The following is a 20,017-nucleotide window of genomic DNA, read 5'->3' as shown; positions in this document are numbered from 1 at the left end:
TATCAAATAAATAAATAAAATCTTAAAATATATATATATTTTAAAAAAAAACATTAAAACTTTAGGAAATGCATAGAATCTCTAGAATAGTTATAGCATTTACTCAAATGTAACCCAAGATTTATCACTTGTTTAGCAGTACTTCCTGAGTAACTTAACATACCAAGGAAAATTCTAATGAGTTAAAGAGATTTCATATACAATTCAAATCTTGTCAACATCTGCTAAAATCGTATAAAGTTTTAAAGCACTTGCCTAAATATAATTAGGGATGTTAAAGACCTGATACAGGCATAATGTGGGAAATGGTTTTTCTGGACAGGCAAAGAGGAGACAACTGTTTACATTTTCTTCCTAACAGCAGATTAATTTAAGAAAACTGTCTTTTTGAATGGAGACAATTTTAATCTTATACCAGTGTACCTTTAAAACCCATTCATTTTAATCTTAGTCTGTCCTGACCATACCTAAAACTTCTTTTCTGAAGATTTCCCTTCACAAACCTTTTACTAACTTCCTCTTACATTTAAATTTTGTCCCAAGCCACTTCTTTTCAAACCATCTCATTTAGAACAAAATTACCTTTTATCTTTAACAAAATGCATTCCCATTCCGTATCTTTCTTAAGTATCTATTTTTCCACATACAGAATTGTTTCCCGTATTTCCATTAGTCTTAGTTACAGTTAGAATTTTGTACTCTTAGAAACACCTTAGTCTCTAGTCAGTTAAGTATTAACCACTTGTGAACTGTTACAACAGAATTTTCAGATGGCAAATTTATAAATCAGTTAGCACAAAACATGTTTACCAACAGATTTAAATATTCTTAGTTTCTTTGCAGTAAGTCAAAAGCATTTACTTGATTTAGCATTTTATCCTATTTGAAAGACCTAGATGTCCAACGAATTTAATTCCATTTGTCATCCAAGCAAAACTTTAACTTTCAGGTTACCAAAGACTTTGAAAGCTATATTAACAATTACCCATGAAAACTCTGAGACAATGAACCATCAGTTTAGTCATCGTTTTGCTAACAACCCAGCAGAGGTACCATGAAGTTATTTGACTTTCAGTAAACCTTGACAGAATAAAAGCTTCACATTTACTGCTGTAACTTTGAAGACAGGTCTATCTTAATTAAACCAACAAACATAACTTAATTTAAATACTGATTTATGTTCCACCTGGGCCCACCCCATTTTCAGTATTTACCTGAGACATGGGTGGGGAAATCTGAAGTGGGGGGTGTTAGGTCCAGGGGGTGCTCTTCTTGCTCCTTAATAGTGAAGAGAGAAGGAGCCTTGGTGCATGGTCTGGAGGCCAGTCTTGCAGGCCGCAGGCCGCACCCACAATGGTGCAGAAATGGGAGAAGAGGGAGACAGAAGGAACCAAGTGCTGCTAGGAGGCAGAGAAAGGATTCCTGGTTTTAGAGCTCATCAGCCCCAACAGAGAAGCAGATGCTGTGTTTTCCCGCCAACAAGTGGGGAGAGGTTAAGCAGTCCATGTGGGGCCAGAGAAGACAGGGAATTTTCCTGAAACAAAGGAGTTTTGGCAGCTGCTTGGGAATATTCCTTAAAGTCTATGCCTTGCGTTAGACTAACCCCAGTTGGCTCCAGATAAAGCCGTTAACACAGGAAATGAGTGAGGGAAAAGCCCCCACATCTATTAGGAGGGACAGAGAGAAAGTCAGAGTCCCCTTTGCTAGGGATGGCCTATGTATCCTCCAGCAACCTGGGTTTACTAGAAGGTTTATTTACATAATTATCATCCAGCATGTCAGGAGGGAGTTTACTAGCTGACTCATTTGGGCAAACACATTCTGCAACAGGCCTTTAGGTTGGGGTCCTGGTGTAGAGCAATGAAGGCCTAGCTATGAGCAATGAAGGTACCCTAGGTCCATTTGCCCTATTTCCTGCAGAGATCTAACTGATAGATCCCACTGAGGCCATGCAGTGTGACAGGAGCTCAGTCCTTTCCTAAGTTCTGCAATCCAGATTATTTCCAGTGGGTTAAAAGGCACTCCAAGGTAGAGTCCTTGGGAACTGAAGAAGCCTACTGAGGCCATGCTCCCAGTAAAGTAAAGAAGGTCCATTACCAAATCCCTCCTGACTCCTGGGTGGCATCCCACACAGGATTATGTCAGAGGTTCCCATGTGTCAAAATTGACCTGAGGCGTCCCTCAAGACATCGCTATTGATCACGATCCTGCCTTACCCAGGAAGGCATTCCTGCACATAAAAGGCGCTGGGGGGGTGCCAGCACCCCTACCCTTCCCCATCGCATCCTAGGCTGCCAGTGGGTGCCTGGTGAATGGACCAAAATACTGTGCCTTGCTATGCCATCGTCTGTCCTGAAGATTGCATACTGTTTTGCCAATTTAACCCATGGAAATACTAGAAAAGTGGGGTGCATGGGTGGCTCAGTGGGTTAAAAGCCTCTGCCTTTGGCTCAGGTTATGATCTCGGGGTCCTAGGATGGAGCCCTGCATCCGGCTCTCTGCTCAGTGGGGAGCCTGCTTCCTCTTCTCTCTCTGCCTACTTGTGATCTCTGTCTGTCAAATAAATAAAAATAAAAAATCTTAAAAAAAAACAAAAAAAGAGAGAAATACTAGAAAAGTTTGTCAAGGGGAAATTACCCAATTTTGTAACTTTAAGTAGTTTGTAGAAGACACTAATAAGAAACAGTAAAGATTGATATCCATCATGGTCTATGTGACATTCCAACACATGTGGTCCTTACAGCCAACTTACCTAGGAAATGGTCCCTGGTTGCATTTTAATTCAATCAGGTACTGGTTTTGACTGGCTCCCAGTGGAGGTCCTGTGGCCAGAAATGGCTAGGCCAGGGATGTGGAGGGGATCACATTAGACTAATCAGGAGGAAACCTCACACGGGATTCTTAAGGTTGGCAGCCGTCCTGGTGACTTAGGTGGCTGTCCCGAGCCCAAGACAAGACAACTTCGTGTAAGAACAGGAACAGAGAGAGGGCATCAAGTTTCTGAGTCTTACTACCCTTCCGGCCAGGGTACTGACTTCCAGCTGAAACGCAGACATTCTCCTCCCTGTAGAATAGCCACAGGTTAGAGGATTCCAGCCTGAGCAATCTACATGCAAGTGTTCCAGTAAGACCACACTCCTTGAAAAGCCCCTGAAATGAGACTAAAGGAAGAGGAGAGAATTTTGTACTGAAGCTCAGAGTCCAAATGTAAAGACTCACACCCCCCTCTCGGCTGCCAAATGATGAAATTCTAGAATATACATGAGGTTTGGCGGAGGGAGGTCCAGAGCCAAGGACCAAGAAAGAATTCTTGAGACATCTTTGGTGCAAAATGGTGGTATATTAAGGCATGGGGAAACACCCATGGGCAGGAAGAGCTGCTGCCCTAGGGTTGTGAGGGGTAGGCAGTTATATACCATGGGAGTGGGGGAAGTAAGGAAAAGGGAGGTTTCAATCGGACTTTCGAACTTTTGTATGCTAAAGAGGACCTACAAGATACCAGATACCAGAGTCCTTGCCATTGCCAAGGTCGTTCTGCCCTTTTTAGCAAGCTATGAAGATAGCTGGGAGATTCCTAAAGAATGTCACATATGTCCCTCCCAGGAGTGAGGGTGGGAGAATGTTGCTGGGTGTCAGCTTTTGCTTTGTCCTCAGCCAGCCTTGTGTCCCCTCATCATGAAGAGAGACTGATTATGTAAGATTTTCTATCCTCTGGACAGGTGGGTAATGTTAGGGCTCCAGGAAGTTGAGTCTATAGGTTTCTGGAGATTACTTTTTTCTTACGAATCATTAAAGCAGTTGCAAATGGATCAAGACTGGAGTCCTACAGGATGGTGATTTCCATCAGTTAACCATTTGTTTTTCCCCTTTCCTTTGTTCTGGGGCAGCCAGGTGTGCCTGAGGAATGTTGCACTTGTTCTACCTGGGTCGGGGGCGGGGGCGGGTGTCACAGAGCAGCTTGTGCTTTGCCCTCAGCCTGCCTTCTCCCTCATCAACTGGCAGAGAACATTTTCAATTGCACCTGTTGTGTTGTTTCTGCAGGGGTGAGAGGAGACCAAAGTGCGTTCAGTGGGGTTACTCACAGGCTTCAGTTACCATCAGGGCAAAGCCAATTTTTTTTGGCCTTACTTTCTCCCCAATCCCAAGCCCTCTCCCTAAATTTGTTGTAACTTAGTTTGTGTTTTAATTTACATAGTTCTAATGTACATAGATGGTGTTGTACTGTATACATCTTGTGTTTATTCCTTCCTTTTTCCCCCAGCCTGATTTGAAGGTTTTCATTTTGTTTTGTTTGTTTGACAATGGAGAAAAGTTTATTAAGTGAAGATACAGAAAAAACTCTCAAGAATGAGAGGGGTCCCCACCAGGGTTGTCAACCAGGGCCATTAGGGTTGGTCTTTTATAGAAAGCTAACCAGGGAACTTAAATCCTCTTAACCAATCCTCTTGGCTTACTCCTTTTTTAGGGGATGGTCATTCTTTGTTGGTCACAGGATGTTACCATAAAGACACCCACCCCCATACCTAGGGCAGGGTGGTCCGATTTGTCCCCTTATTTCTGGTTTCCCCACACCTCCACCTTTTGGGGATTTCTGAGAGCCTGATCATTTAGCTCCCTATCTCTCCCTACATTGCTCCCCTGTCCCTTCCTCATTCCTTCCCCTGGAACAGTAACCCTAACTGCCCTTACAGAATGGGATGATGACCGCTCTGGCTGCTTCCTGCTGAAATGGGGCAGTGGGCTGTATGGCAGTTAGAATCTATCCAAGGGTCCATCCAGGGGCTTATGGTATGGCTCCAGGGCGTCATGATGAGCAGCAAACTGTGCAGGGAACCCTCCTACACTGCTGGTGGGAAGGCAAGCTGATTCTAAATTATTGTTGTTGTTTTTAAGATTTTATTTATTTATTTGACAGAGAGAGCACCAGAGAGCACAAGCAAGCAGAGCAGCAGAGGGAGAGGGAGAAGCAGGCTCCCTGCCGAGCAAAGAGCCCGATGTGGGGCTCCATCCCAGGATCCCAGGACCCTAGGACCCTGGGATCATGACCTGAGCCGAAGGCAGAGGCTTTAACCCACTGAACCACCCAGGCTCCCCAGATCACTACTTCTTTAATAATCAGTGACCTGAAACAAGGACTTGTGCCTCAACTTTACAAAACAATCACTTATCAAATTAAGGCTCACTTGCAAATGACAGAATGTTTTATCCCCAAAACACCCCCAAGGATTGACAGATTAAACCTCTGCCCTTGCTAGAGGGCACGTAGAAGGCAGGAGAAAGTCCCTGAGAAGGGAACCACTGAGAAAAGGTGGAGGAGGCAGGAGGAGGGGGAGGCTCACAGAGGAGAATCCATTTCCCTCCAGCCCAAAGTGGTCATTTAGAGTCATTTGATGTTTGCTTTAGAAGGCAGGGCTTCTGCTTTCTTTGCCTGTTTACCTCTTTACCTCTTTACCTGTTGCCCTTGAAAATAGGATTAGTTGGGGGGCCTGGGTGGCTCAGTCCTCAAGCATCTGCCTTTGGCTCAGTCGTGGTCCCAGCGTCCTGAGATCCAGTCCCACATGCTCAGTGGGAAGCCTGTTTCTCCCTTTCCCATTCCCCCTGCTTGTGTTCCCTCTCTGACTCTGTGTCTCTCTGTCAAATAAATAAATAAAATCTTTAAAAAGAAGGAAAGAAAATGGGATTAGATTTTTAACCACTCTTGGCTCTTCTTATGGCTTGACTCAATTCCTTAGCTGGGTGCGCAGGGTTCAGCACCACAACCTCACCTTCCCATCTTCTCTCTTCGAGCCGGGGGTTCATCTTACACCTTCCCACCTCTGTTTTGTCACCTTGAATTCTCTTTCCTCTCTGCTGATATAAGTCCTTCTGCAATTACTCCTCCCCCTCCCATTATCCCTTTACTTTCCATGTATCTGGACTGGACTCTCTCATAGGCTGTTAGCTCTGTGGAAGTAAGGATTGCCAGCTGAGTCTGGCGTTAATATAAGGCACATTCACTTCTTCTCTGGGCCTCAGTTTCCCCTTCTGTATAGTATGGGGTTGTAAAACCACTTGGTCCCTAATACCTTGCGGTGTTTTCTTTTCCTTTTTTAAATGATTTTATTTGGGGTGCCTGGGTGGCTCAGTGGGTTAAGCCCCTGCCTTCCGCCTAGATCATGATCCCAGGGTCCTGGGATTGAGCCCCACATCAGGCTCTCTGCTCAGTGGGAAGCCTGCTTTCCCCATCCCCCCTGCCTGCCTCTCTGCCTGCTTGTGATCTCTGTCTGTCAAATAAATAAATAAAATCTTAAAAAAAAAAAAGTTCTTAAAAAAATAAATGATTTTATTTATTTGCGAGAGAGAGAGTGCACACGCGTGCACACAAGCAGGGGGTAGGGGCAGAGGGAGAGGGAGAAGCAGACTCCCCACTGAGCAGGAAACCCAACGTGGGGCTCCATCCCAGGACCCTGAGACCTGAGCAGAAGTCAGATGCTTAGCTGACTGAACCACCCTGGCACCCCTTACAGTGTGCTTTCTATTGACTCTTCCAGGGACCAAGAATTTTCTGTCCTCTTCAAGGTCTTTCTGGCTGGACTAAGAATCAAATTGACATGAAATGGATTAACAGGAGAAAATCAAATTTAATTCTGTATGTACAGGGAATTCATACAGACATGGAAATTCCAAAAACAGGCAAAATGAGATAAATAAGTCACTCTGAACTAAGGAGAAGAGGTAAGGGTCTGGGACTTCAGAGGGAAGGAATACAATTCACAAAAAAGATGAAAAGGAGTAAATGTTTGCTAAACAAATGTTTGCTGGGCCACCCAGAAACAATGGGACATAGAGGACTTTGATCAAACAGGCCATAGGGTGCCTGGGTGGCACAGTCAGTTAAGAGGTTAAACTTCTGAGTCTTGGTTGCAGCTCAGGCTCAGCACTCAGCAAGGAGTATGCTTCAATCTTCTTTCCCTCCCTTTGCCCCTTACCTTCTACTTGCTCTCTTGAGTTCTCCTCTCTCTCAAATAAATAAACCTTCTTTTGAAAAGATTTTATTTATTTATTTGAGAGAGCGAGAGAGTGAGCATAAATTGGGGGAAGGAGCAGAGAAAGAGGGAGAAGCAGACTCCCCACTGAGCAGGGAGCCGGACTCTGGGCTCCATCCCAGGACCCCGGGACTATGACCTGAGCCAAAGGCAGTCGGTTTAACCGACTGAGCCACCCAGGTGCCCCTCAAGTAAATAAATCTTAAACAGGGCGCCTGGGTAGCTCAGTGGGTTAAACCGACTGCCTTCAGCTCAGGTCATGGTCCCAGGGTCCTGGGATCGAGCCCCGAATCGGGCTCTCTGCTCCGCAGGGAGCCTGCTTCCTCCTCTCTCTCTGCCTGCCTCTCTGCCTGCTTCCGCGATCTCTCTCTCTCTGTCAAATAAATAAATAAAATCTTTTTAATAAATAAATAAATAAATCTTAAACAATAATAACAACAATAACAAACCAGGTCTTGCTGGGTTCCTCCCAGTCTACCATACGTAGTTCATAGTAAAATGTAGTTATTTATGGTGATAACTCTCTTCCTGGATCAGATCCTGTATCTATTTGGGCAGTTGTTGGGGAGGGAGACGTAAAGAGCTTTTCCTGAGTTAATTGGATTTGACTGTTTTTTAACTCAAATAATCTTCATGCCAAAGTGATCCAAAGCAGCCTGCCCTTGGTCCCTACCACTCCCACCTATATTACCTGACCTGAGATGGAGGCCATCCAGATAGAAGTGAGCTAAGGTCAGCTGCTAAGGAAATTATTAACCAGTGGCTTGTGGATTTGGTTAAGATCGGAGACGGTGTGATACAGACCTACAACACTGCAGAGGTCCCACAAGGGCAATGTTCTCGGAATCAGAGCTCAATGAAAAACTTCAGGACCATGGCTGAGTTCTCTCTTATTTCTCTAGGATTTGACATGTTGGAGTACAAACTGAATGAAAGCCAAAGACACCCTGTCTGGCTCCTCATAGCACCCAGCTTGAAGTTCTTTCCTTCTCTCGAATCCTGGAATTTTCCCTAGCATCTATGCCTTTTTCCTGTTCACTATACCCATAAACTCTGGCTAAGCACTTATGGGCATCATCTTTTTTTTCCCTTTTTTTTTTTTTTTTTTTTTTTTTTTTTTGACAGAGAGAGATCACAAGTAGACAGAGAGGCAGGCAGAGAGAGAGAGAGAGAGAGAGGGAAGCAGGCTCCCCGCTGAGCAGAGAGCCCAATGCGGGACTCGATCCCAGGACCCTGAGATCATGACCCGAGCCGAAGGCAGCAGCTTAACCCACTGAGCCACCCAGGCGCCCCCCCCCTTTTTTTTTAGATTTTATTTTTAAATACTCTGTATACCCAGCATAGGGTTTGAACTTACAACCCCAAGATTAAGTAAGAGTCACATGCTCTAGCAACTGAGCTAGCCAGGTGGCCCAAGCATTATCGCCTTAAATCCTCATAACAACCTTTTTATAATTTCTTTTTATGGATCTGGAAATTGAAGGCCAGAAGAGTAAACCAACTTGCCCAAGGTCAATGGCTAAGCTGTGATTTGAGCCAAGCACCCTATTTGTCTTCTGAAGAAGGAGATAAAGATGGAGAGAAGGGATATAGATGAAATATGGGAGACATTCAGCCAGTAAGAAAGGAGACAGAACAGGAAAGTGAAGAGGAGAGAGGAAAGTTTCTACCAGTCTCAAGATGTCGTGACTGTGTTAGTTTTCTATTGCCACATAACAAATTACCTCAAGCTTTACTGCTTAAAATAACACACATTTATTGTCTTATAGCTTCTGGAGGTCAGAAGTCCAAGCACAATTGGGCAGGGTTCTCTGCTTCAGGGTTTTACTGAGTTGCAATCCCGGGAGTTGGCCAGGGCTGTGGTCTCATCGTAGGCTTGACTAAGGAGAGATCTACTTCCAAGCTGCTTCTTTTGATAAAATTCACCTTCTATGGTTGTAGGACTGAAGCCCTGTTTTCTTCCTCCTTGCTTGGGGGCCATTCTCAGCTCCTGGGGGCTGCCTCTAGTTGCTTGCCACATGACCCTCTCTATAGGCCCACTAGTTTGGCTAGTGTGCCCTAGCAAGACAGAGTCTTATGTATGCATTGTAGCCTAATGATGGAACTAACACCTTATCACCGGTGCCATATAATTGAACCGCAGTCTTGGAAGTGACATTTTATGATCTTAGCTGCATTCTGTTGGTTAGAAGCAATTCACAGGCCTTGCCCACACTCCAAGGAAGGAGATTACTGAGGCTATGAAGATTGCGCCCAGTCTAGGGTCTGTCTGCCACAAAGACCTTGGACTGCTACACTCTAGTGCGGTTTTTCTTTATCTACTAGAGTTTCTCTTCCTTAAAGTTGCAGCATTTTCTCTCCTGGAGCACTAGAGCTGGAGAAGACCTTGGGCGCATCTGAGTTCTGTGGAACTTCCAGAGGCCTGCTGGGCTCAAAGAACTTTTTGAAGGTTTCCAAGGAGGCTAAGGAGGCCATCTAATCTGAAATGTTATGGTTTTCTGTCCTGAACCACAGTTCTCTAACTCCTGGCTGGAAACTCTGTCCCTTGAGAGCCCTCAAACTTTCATTGTTCCTTCCCTGTGTTATAGATCAACTCACACTGAGAAAGCCATCTTAATAAATAGGGCTTGCTCCACAGACAAGGCTAAGAACCCTGGAATGAAATAATGAGAGGACTTTGAAGACTAAAGGATAGGTAAACACTAGAGGGAAAACAGCCAAGAAGGTATTAGAGTATTTGAGCCCATGCCCAGAGCTCTCTTTTCTCTACAACTGGCCCAGATTGTGGGGGTGGGTTAAGGCTAGAGTAGGAAGCAATGGCCAGATTGGGGAAGGGGGGCATCTTTTGGGTGATATTAAGGAATTTGACTTAATTTTGGTGAGAAGGGAAAGGGAGGGACATGGTTGGATTTGGGTTAGAAAGAGGATTTGGACCCAAATGAGGGAATGAATTTGGAGTCGGAAGGAAGAGCAAGACTGAAGGCAAGAGGGCCAGTTAGGCAACTCATGTAGTAGAGGAGAGAGCCCATATCAGGTTACTGGCTGCAGGGAGGGTATCAGCTGAAAGGTCTGAGATCTGTTTAGGAGGTTGAATTGTTCAGGGAGACTGAGTAAATTGCATAGGTGAGGAAGAGGGAGCAGCAGGACAGCCTTCTGGGTTGACAGATCATTTGCTAACGAAGGGTACAGGAGAAAGACTGAGCCATGGGTTTACAAGCTATTCCACTTCTGTGAGGCAGAAGAAACAAGCAGTTATTCTCTACATTTTATCGTCAGGGAAACTGAAGCATGGGTGTGTGTGACTTGCCCCAAGTCCCAGTGCTCATGAAGAGTAGAGGTTGCCCAGAACCCAGGCTGCTGCCTCCAGACCCCAGCCCAGGAGTGAGCAGGCCTACTGGCTCACCCAAGGCTACCCTGTCACTTGCAGGAATCACTGAGATTCTGATGAACAGACCGAGTGCCCGCAATGCTTTGGGGAACGTCTTGGTCAGCCAGGTGAGAAAGGGCAGACACCAGGGTGGGGCGGGGGTGTTGGGATGGGGCTGGGCTGGGGGGTATCTGACAAGGTCTCCTCTGCAGCTGCTGGAAGCTCTGGCCCAGCTGCAGGAGGACCAGCAAGTGCGTGTTCTGCTCTTCAGAAGTGGAGTGAAGGGTGTGTTCTGTGCAGGTGGGTTTCCTCCCCTGCCCGTATCCCTCCCTCTGGGCTCATCAGGATACCCCCAGCCTACAGGGGGTCGAGGGCTGAGGTCAGCTCTAGCATAGGACTTATTATTCCCATTTTTCAGATGTGAACTCAAAAACTCAAAAGAGGTAAAATTCCTTGCCTAGTATTACACAGCTAGTAAGAGGTAAAACAGAATTTTAACTTGGCCCCTCTGATCCCCAAATCCTTGTTCTTTCTGCTACACCATGCTTTTTCTGACCCTTCACTGAGGAAATGAAGAAACCGAGTCCAGTGACATTCACAAGGTCTGTGGCCAAGATAGGACTCTGTGCCCCTTTGCCCATCCACAAGATCTCAGTCCCTGTCACCATAGCTCTCCACTGCCCCTTGATGGTTTGGTTCCCACAAGAGGACAAGCACTATGAACTTCTGTCTCAAAGACTAGAAACATCCCATCCCACAAGAAGCAAGTGAGTGAGAGAGATGCTGGGCTGAGCTAAGAACCCACTCTGGGGTGATTGGGGAAGGGAGAACAGTGGTCAGTGGGGAGGTAGGAAGAGGCCGTGGGGCACTGTAGGAGATCTGGGTCTGTTCCTGACTTGCTCTGGAATCTTGAGATCACCCCTACCCCTCCCTGCACCTCAGTTTCTCCATCTGTCATTAGGGGTTGGAACTAATCAAAGACTTGCAAGGGCTCTCAGCTCTGACTTCTTAGTCTCAGGCTTGAAGAGAATATATTCACCTCCTACTCCTACCTCCAGGCCCCTGCCATCTGGCTTTAGATGACACTACTCTGACCAAGGTCCTTGCCCACCTCCATGCCACTGTATCCTGCCCTCGCTTCTCAGTTCTCATCTTACCTGACCGCTCAGTCTCCTTGGACCACACTGTCCCCTCCTGTTAAAAAATAATCAATGTCAACTGTTTCTCAATAAAACTGGAAAGAAATAATATATTTTAAATATTATATTATACATTTAAAATTGTGGTAAATATACACATTACACAGAGTTTACATTTTAACCATTTTTAAGTATAAAATTAAGTAACACTGAGTATAAGTAACACTGAGTATAGTGTGGTGCAAGTATCTGAGTCACAAGGCCGTGCAACTATCGCCATCGTCCAGTTCAAGAAATTTTTCATCATCCCAAATTCTGTATTCATGAAGCAGTTCTTCCCCATTCCTCCTTCCCCTACCAGGCCCTGATAATCTCTGTTGTACTGTCTCTCTCTATTAATTTGCCTATCCTAGTTACCTCATACAAGCAGAATCATACATTTGGTCCTTGTGTCTGGTTTCTTTTACTTAGCATAATGTCCTCAAGGTTCATCCATGGTGTAGCATGGTAGAATTTCATTTCTACTTATGGCTGAACCATATTCCATTGTATATATACTACATCGTGGTGTTTTTGTTATTTTAAGATTTTATTTATTTATTTGTCAGAGAGAGGGAGAGCACAAGCAGGGGAGAGCAGAAGGCAGAGGGAGATGAAGAAGCAGACTCCCTGCTGAGCAAGGAGCCTGAGGTGGGACTTGATCCTGGGATCCTGGGATCCTGACTTGAGCTGAAGGCAGACACTTAAGCTACTGAGCCACCCAGGTGCCCCTTGTTTATCTATCTTGATGGGCACTGGGTTGTTTATACCTTTTGGCTATTGTGAATAATGCTGCTATGGGTACTGGGAGGCAAGTCTCTTGAGTCTTTGCTTTTAATTCTTTCCGGAGTGGGAGTGCTGGATCATATAGTAATTCTACATCTAACTTTTTGAGGATGCACTCAAGTGTCTTCCATAGCAGCTGCATCATTTCCCATTCCTAGCAGCAATGCACCGGGGTCCTCCACACCCCTGCCAGCACTTGTTTTCTGTTTCTGTTGTTGTTTGTAATCCTAAATGATGTGAGGTTGGTGTCTCCTTGTGGATTCTATTGGCATTTCCCTAATGACCAATGATGTTGAGCATCGTTTCTTGTGCTTATTGATCATCTGTACGTATTTTCTTTGCAGAAATGTCTATTCAAGTTCCTTGTCTTCTGTGGTTTTTGTTACTGAGTTCTAGGAGTTCTTAATGTATCCTAGATTATTACCACCTTATCAGATATGGGATTTGCTAGTATTTTCCTCCATTTGGTGAGTTGTCTTTTCACTCTTTTTTTTTTTTTTTTAAGATTTTATTTATTTGACAGACAGAGATCACAAGTAGGCAGAGAGAGAGAAGGAAACCGGCTCCCTGCTGAGTAGAGAGCCCAATGCAGGGCTCAATCTCAGGACCCTGGGATTGTGACCTGAGCCGAAGGCAGAGGGTTAAATCACTGAGCCACCCAGGCGCCCCCTCTTTTCGCTCTCTTGATAGTGTCCTTTGAGGCACAAAAATTTTTCATTCTGATGTCCAAGTTTTTTATTGTTGTTGCCCCTGTCCTTTTTAGACATACAACCCTCCCTCCCCCACCTTTGCCGCCCTGGCTTCCTGGACCATGCTTTCCTGATGTTTCGCCTTCTTCTCTGGCTGCTTGTCCTCAAGTCTCCTTTGCTGGATCCTCCAACAGCCTGGGATTCAGTAATGGGTCATTTCACAAAGGCTGTCCCCAACCCCTCACCATCCGCAGGTGCAGACCTGAAGGAGCGGGAGCAGATGAGTGAGGCAGAAGTGGGGATCTTTGTCCAGCGGCTTCGAGGCCTGATGAATGAGATTGGTGAGGGTCTTGGAGTGGGTTGGAGGAGGGCATTCAGGGACCCTGCTGATCCCAGCCCTACCCCTCCTGCCATCCTCTCCCATAAAGAAAGGACAGTTTCTGTTGTAAGCTCTGTGGAAAGACAGAGGACTCTCCCAGGTGGGATGAGCACATGGATTCCTACAAGAGGGAAGGTAAAAAGGAGGTTCAGAGGGCATTTCTCCCAGAGGGAGCTCTGGCTCTCAGCTTTTGTATCCTGATGGTTCTGACCCCTGACCCCTCTACCTTCAGGGTTCAAGTCCAGCTACTCCATAGGAGTCAAATTTCACCAACCATGCTTTCAGGCTTTGATAATTACTGTTCCTTTTGCCTGGAATTTCTCTCCTGGGCCACCTGAACTTTTTACTTACCCTTTAAGACCACTGGGAAGCCTTCCCTGACCCATTCTCTAAGCTTTGTCAGAGTACTGATCACCCTGGGTCATCATTGCCTGTTCATAGATCTGCCTTCCCCATGTCTATTCAATTCTATGTTCCTAGCACCGAGCAGGGGGCTTGACACACAGAACAGAAAGGCTGGTGGTCCCAGGGAGGCCAACGGGAAAGAGGGCCTGAGTGGGAATCATCTAGCCCATCTCCTCACTCCAGTACCCCAATTGATTTCCCCAGTTTTCCCCAGTAAGAAAACCTACTTCTAAGGTAACTGGCGGAGGTACGAGGTAAGGTTCCAAACCTGGGACCAGTGAGGCCATAGGCCCTCCCCAGCCTTGAGTCCTTGTCCCAGTCCTTCTAGGGCCTCACAGGCTGAGCCCTTCTTCATCTCCACAGCAGCCTTCCCTGCGCCCACGATTGCAGCTATGGACGGGTTTGCCTTGGGTGGAGGCCTGGAACTTGCCCTGGCCTGTGACCTCCGAGTGGCAGGTACTGGGCAAAAGGAGAGGTGGGATAGGGTGAGAAGGGATGTGTGAGTAAAACAGATTATGTCTGGGGATGCTGCAAAGTTAGCCACTACTCTGGGCTTTCCAAAGAGCAGCAAAACTAAAGGCTACATGGGAGATCACAGAGTTTGGGTGTAAGCTGGTTCCCCTCCTGGCCCAGCCCTGACTGCTGTAGTGCCTGTCACCTCTCAGAACCAGACCCCCTCATCTCTAGAATGCTTTTGCCAACCCCAGAGCGACTGGCTAGAGGACAGAAGAACAAGAGAAGGGAGACTGGGGACAAAGACGAATTGTTCAACTTTCTAGTCCTGTGCAACCCAATTCTGTGTCATGTTTTGCACAGAGACAGTCACAGGTGCAGCTGGTCACTACTGCCTGGCTGCTCACAAACATGCTTGGGCAGGAACACTGCTCTCTGGCTCCCTGACGTCAGCCAAGGTTTGCATTACCCGTTCAGAGCAGTTGGCCTTTGCAGACTGGAGGGAGGGTATGGAGATAATTGATTGCCTTTAACCTGACTTGATGGTCAGGTGTACACTTCTAGGAGACAGAAAGTCTAAGCGCTAGGTGGTGTCACTATCTTCTCTTCCCCTCACTGCTTTCTCCTGACACTCCAGGTAGAACATTTAGAAATATGTACCTCCAGGTACAGAGGTAGCCTGTATCTACATGATGCGTTATCAAAGAGAAGGCATCAGGATACCAAGTCAGGTCATGCTCCACCTTGCTTCTCATGTGCCCATGTTTAGGGCAACTACCTTGCAAGGTTTGGTAGATAGCAAGGAGAATGTAAAACCCTGCACAGGCAGTAGTGGCCATTCCCTGCGGCCACACTGCATGGTTCAGATGGCCTGTGAGGGAATACAGGAGATGTGGCTTGAACACAGGGAAATTTCAGCCTGATGAAAAGCCAAGGGGAGTAACTGTGGTGGGAGCAGGAGTCACTGATGCTCTAGCCCAGGCCAGAGTCAAGGGTTCAGTGAGACAGAGAATCCATTAAACCACAAATAGGCACTGGGCACCTTCCAAGAATCCCTTCCTGTTACAAGAACCATTACCTCATTTGATCCTTAGCAGCTCTCTGATGAAGGCAGAAGAGGGGGAACTGTATGTATGTATGTATGTGTGTGTGTGTGTGTGTGTGTGTGTGTGTCTGTATATATATATATAATCAGTGAATGAGGCTCAGGGTGAGACTTGCCTGGATGGGCACCTCCACCCCTGGGAGAAGCAGGATGAGGGTCTGAGCCTCCTGACTTTCACGCTAGGGCTCTTCCCAAGGCAGAGTCTGGAGAGGTCTGCTGTGGCCACCTCATGAGAGAAGCGGTTGGCTGGTGGGGTGAGCAGAGCTTAGAGGCAGGTGTCTCTTCCCTCTGGGGACTGGTACTGCAGGAGAGCGTGCGTGCTTCACTCTGTTCTGTTTAAGCAGCTTCCTCAGCCGTCATGGGACTGATCGAGACCACCCGAGGGCTCCTCCCTGGAGCAGGTAACTACCTACTGCACCCATCCTTCTCTTACTTAATCCCCACTCTCTAGGTTACTTCCCTGCTTTCCTTTTTTGCATTGTGCTCTGGGCTCTGCCCTTCCATCCTAACTCAGAATCTGCTCCTCTGAGTAGTCCTGGTTGACTCCCAGACTGGGCTTCTCTGGGCTCCCACTTCCCATGTGGATTTGCTAACCCTGCTCCATCCCGGCAGGAGGGACTCAGAGGCTGCCTCGATGCCTGGGAGTGGCCCTGGCAAAGGAGCTCATCTTCACAGGCCGAAGACTGAGTGGTGCACAGGCCCAAGCCCTGGGGCTGGTGAATCACGCTGTTTCCCAGAATGAGGAGGGCAACGCCGCCTACCATCGGGCACTGGAATTGGCCCAGGAGATCCTGCCCCAGGTGTGGCTACAGCCCAGCACAGGAGGGAGGGCCTGTGTCATGGGCAGCAGACAGGTGTTGGAGGACACTCACCTCTGGGGAGACCAGGGCTATGTCCCAAGGGGCCACACAAGACCCACTCATCCAGACTTATATTTAAATTCAGATTACTTAAAAATAAAACATTTAGTTTCTCAGTTACACTTTCCCATTTCAGATGCTAATAGGGACATGTGGCTATTGCCCTCTACATTGGACAGTACTGTAATAAAATGTCCCCCAAACTAAAAATGCAACATTCTAAGCAGATAAAGAACTACCAGCTTATTTTTCCAACCATACTGCGGGGTGGAGAAATTCCTGAAGTACATGTAAAACATGTTAGGACCCAGCGTACGTGTAGCCCTACCAGCTAGCTGCCAAGTCCAGAGCCTGCAGGAGACAGGCCAGGATCTGGCTGATGGAGTCTCCAAGGACCTGGGAGCCTCTAACTTCGGGCTTCTCACTACTCCAAGACAGAGAAGGATGTCCCAAGTTTCCATATGAAAGCAGCTTTAAATGGAGCTAGGTCTTATAATTTATAATAAACACTGACTTAGCCCGTATGGAGCACGTCCTACCCATCAGACATGATCCTATGTACTTTAAATGTCTCTCAATTAGAGTCCAGCTGAGCTGATTACCCTTGTTGTATTTGTGATGTAACAGACCCAGGAAGATTAAGTGACTTGCTCAATCAAGGTCACAAAAAAGTGATTGCAATACCAGAAAAAAAGACAATACTGGTATTTGGGCTTTTATTTTGCATGATACAAAATATAATATAATATAAAAACTGATATTCTAAAGAGTGCAGAATATTAACGTCAAACTAAATGTCAAATCCATTTCCAACACAAAGAATTTACAAACATGTTACAAAACATAGATATGTTTATAAAACTGTTAGCCACATATTAAAAACAGATAAAAGTATTTTAGTTAATCACAAATAAGGTCTTTTATTTAAGAAAGGAATCTTTCTGTCTCCCTTAAATTTAAATAATCCTTCTTGTCCTAACTTTGAGGTCTTCTTTGACGGTAAGGATTATAACTTCTAAAAATTAATAGTTTGGTCTAAAAGAAAGCATTTGTTTTGTCTTTCTCTTTTCCTCATCACATACAAACAGAATCTGATGCTGTTACCTAGACCATTTTAATACTGCCAGGTTTCTACTACACCTGAGCAAAAAGTCTTTAAACCAACATAAAACTCTGAGTGTCTCAAGGAAGTGTATGGCTGACTGTACTTCCATGGGGAGGGGGCGGGCACTATCTAGCAAAACTTGTGGACTATAGGGTTTGTCTTTTTGCATAAACTGAATGCAAGAGGATTCAGATTTCTGAATATACTGAAACAATGGTATTCTACTAATATAATTACTAGTATTTCAGTACTTAAAAGTAGCTTTATATACCAAGACACTAGCTTACCAAAAATTAGTTGTAAATTCACTAATCCCAATCCTTAATTTCTAGCAGAGTTACTGGGTGCTGAGAATGAGAGGGTTCCTGGGTGGGGTGAGTGTTGGGGGGATGGTGTGGTAGTTGGCTGTTCTCTAGTGGATAAACCACCAAGACTAGGGAGTCAATGGTATATATATCCACACATTCAGGAAAAAAAATGTGTTTTCAGCATATACACATAGACCTTATCTATATAGTTTATACTTTTCTTTGGTGAGATATCAGTTTATTAGTTAGTTACCTAAATAATAATACATATTCATGACAAGCAAAACAGAAGAGTAAAGACATAAGGTAAAAATCAGAAATAGGGTTGAGCACCCGGGTCAGTGGATTAAGCCGCTTCCTTCGGCTCAGGTCATGATCCCAGGGTTCTGGAATTGAGTCCCACACTGCACTCCCTGCTCCACAGGGAGTATGCTTCTCCCTCTGCCCTCTGCCACACCCGCCCCAAGCACTCGTGTTCACTCTTTCTCAAATAAATAAAATCTTTAAAAAAAAAAAAAAAGAAAAAGTAGGGGGACCCAGGTGACCCTGTCATCCCAAGGCTGTCCCAGTTAAAAGTGAAAGTCCCACATCCTGATAACTATCTGTCCTGGACAGACCAGGTTAGGTGGTCACCAAAACAGCTTTCAACTCCCCAGTTTGTCTCCCCAGAGATGACTACTGGCTTCTGTTTTTGTTTTTATTTTTAATTTATTGGGTTTTTTTTTTTTGAGATGGCCACTCTTAACTTACACACTCTTCCAGAAATTTTCATTGTATATATAAGAATATATATTATGCACATATACTCACATATCTAAATAACTCTAAACTCCTTTTAAGATGGTTTGGGGGGACAAAGAACACACCTTTAGAGGCTAATCTAGTTCTAAGAAACATTTTTAAAATATGAAATTAAAATATGCATAGTAAGGATTCAAACAGTATGGAAAAGTATAAAACAAAAGTGAAGTTCTCCACTCTCCTGACTCTTATCCCCAAAGGCGTATCATGCCAACATTTTTTACACAAACGGGATAATGATATACATACTTAGTATTCATCTTGATTTTTTTTTTTTCCACCCAGTATTTTGGAGAGTTTCCCATTTCAGCACATACTTACAGACCTCATTCTTTGAAATGCACATTTTCATTCACAGTACAGATGTGCCATCATTACATAACCAGTACTCTAATAATGAACATTTACGTTGCTTTGTGTTACCATAAAATAGCTGGAGTGTATAACTGAACATCTTCACATACTTACAGTCCATCTGTAAGGTAGATTCCTCCATGGAATTGCAACATCAGGGTACATACATCCATCTAATAACATTTGCCAGTTCTTATCAAGTTGCCTTCAGAAGCACTGTACCAATTTACTCTCTTAATAATGTATGCAAGTACCTATTTCCTGAATCTCAGCAAATAACAGCATTTTACGATTTACCTACACTTAGTCTTAGGTGAAAAGGGGCACCTCGTGGTTTTGAACTGCATTTCTTTAAGACTAAAACTGAGTAATCCTTGTGTTTATATTCCTTTTCTGTGAATTATCCTTGTGAATATTTGTTAAAAAATTATGCCAGGTCTTTGTAAATCAAGGACATTTGCTGCTCACAAGTATCACAAATACATCTTCTCAGTTTTTGACTTCTGTCTTATTTATGGTATTTTTCTCAATATGAGGTCATTCATATTTATGTAGCTAGCTTTTTCATTTGTGGCTTCTCTGTTCTTCTCTGTTAACAGACTTTTAAAATCTTTTTCTGATAAAGTTGTACTTACAAAACCCTCAAATAACACAATACAAGCAATAGAGGAAATAAATGCAGTCTTTGCCTGGAAGTGAGGCTGGGGATGGAGGGCGAAGCCTGGAGAGGCACAAGTTGATTAGAAGCAAGAGCAATGAGGCAAAGGTGGCCACTCTGATGCACTTGCTTCCAAGTGGCTGTGTAAAATGCCCCCTTGGGATCTCAACCCGGGCTGGTCTGACTCCACAAAGCCCAAGATCCTAATCTTGACCTTTCATTTACTCTGATGGTATGAAACCTTCTTGCAGAGGAGGCTCGTATCTGCCAAGATGAGAGGGGTAGGGGAATGGAGCAGCAGTGGGAAAGGTGACTAGAAATCAAATCCAAGCTTCACCACTCTTTGGACAAACATGGCCAAGTGCTTCACCTTCCTGAGCCTCAATTAAAGATGGCACCATCCTTGAAGGGTGGGTAGCACCATTAGACAAGTCTGTGGGTAGGAAAACATTTTGTAAGTTGTAGCATGTTATACACACTGCTGGGATGGATTAAATGACAAGAATTTGAGATAGTCAGAATTGGGAGGCTCAGGGATCAGTTA

The 20,017-nt window shown here is 45.1% G+C and overlaps 1 protein-coding gene across 6 annotated transcripts in view; it reads left to right on the top strand.

The window, feature by feature from the left end:
* The window catches only part of ECHDC2 (enoyl-CoA hydratase domain containing 2), a 30,938-nt gene that overhangs the window by 7,566 nt on the left and 3,355 nt on the right, over positions 1 to 20,017 (top strand). For 2 of the 6 annotated variants that reach the window (XM_032844172.1, XM_032844176.1), the window contains exons 2-7: positions 10,453 to 10,520; positions 10,605 to 10,692; positions 13,300 to 13,386; positions 14,193 to 14,285; positions 15,729 to 15,788; positions 16,000 to 16,187. In XM_032844172.1, the coding sequence (XP_032700063.1) occupies positions 10,453 to 10,520; positions 10,605 to 10,692; positions 13,300 to 13,386; positions 14,193 to 14,285; positions 15,729 to 15,788; positions 16,000 to 16,187 (584 nt within the window). The remainder of the gene's footprint in view (positions 1 to 10,452; positions 10,521 to 10,604; positions 10,693 to 13,299; positions 13,387 to 14,192; positions 14,286 to 15,728; positions 15,789 to 15,999; positions 16,188 to 20,017) is intronic. The other 4 variants (XM_032844173.1, XM_032844177.1, XM_032844174.1 and 1 more) reach the window with 3 other exon arrangements.

The sequence above is a fragment of the Lontra canadensis genome, unplaced genomic scaffold, assembly GCF_010015895.1.
Source record: "Lontra canadensis isolate GAN:19392208 unplaced genomic scaffold, GSC_riverotter_1.0 scaffold148, whole genome shotgun sequence".
In the NCBI taxonomy this organism is placed as follows: Eukaryota; Metazoa; Chordata; class Mammalia; order Carnivora; family Mustelidae; genus Lontra; species Lontra canadensis.
Note: the sequence above shows the minus strand (reverse complement) of the source record. Positions and strands in the feature narration are given on the sequence as shown.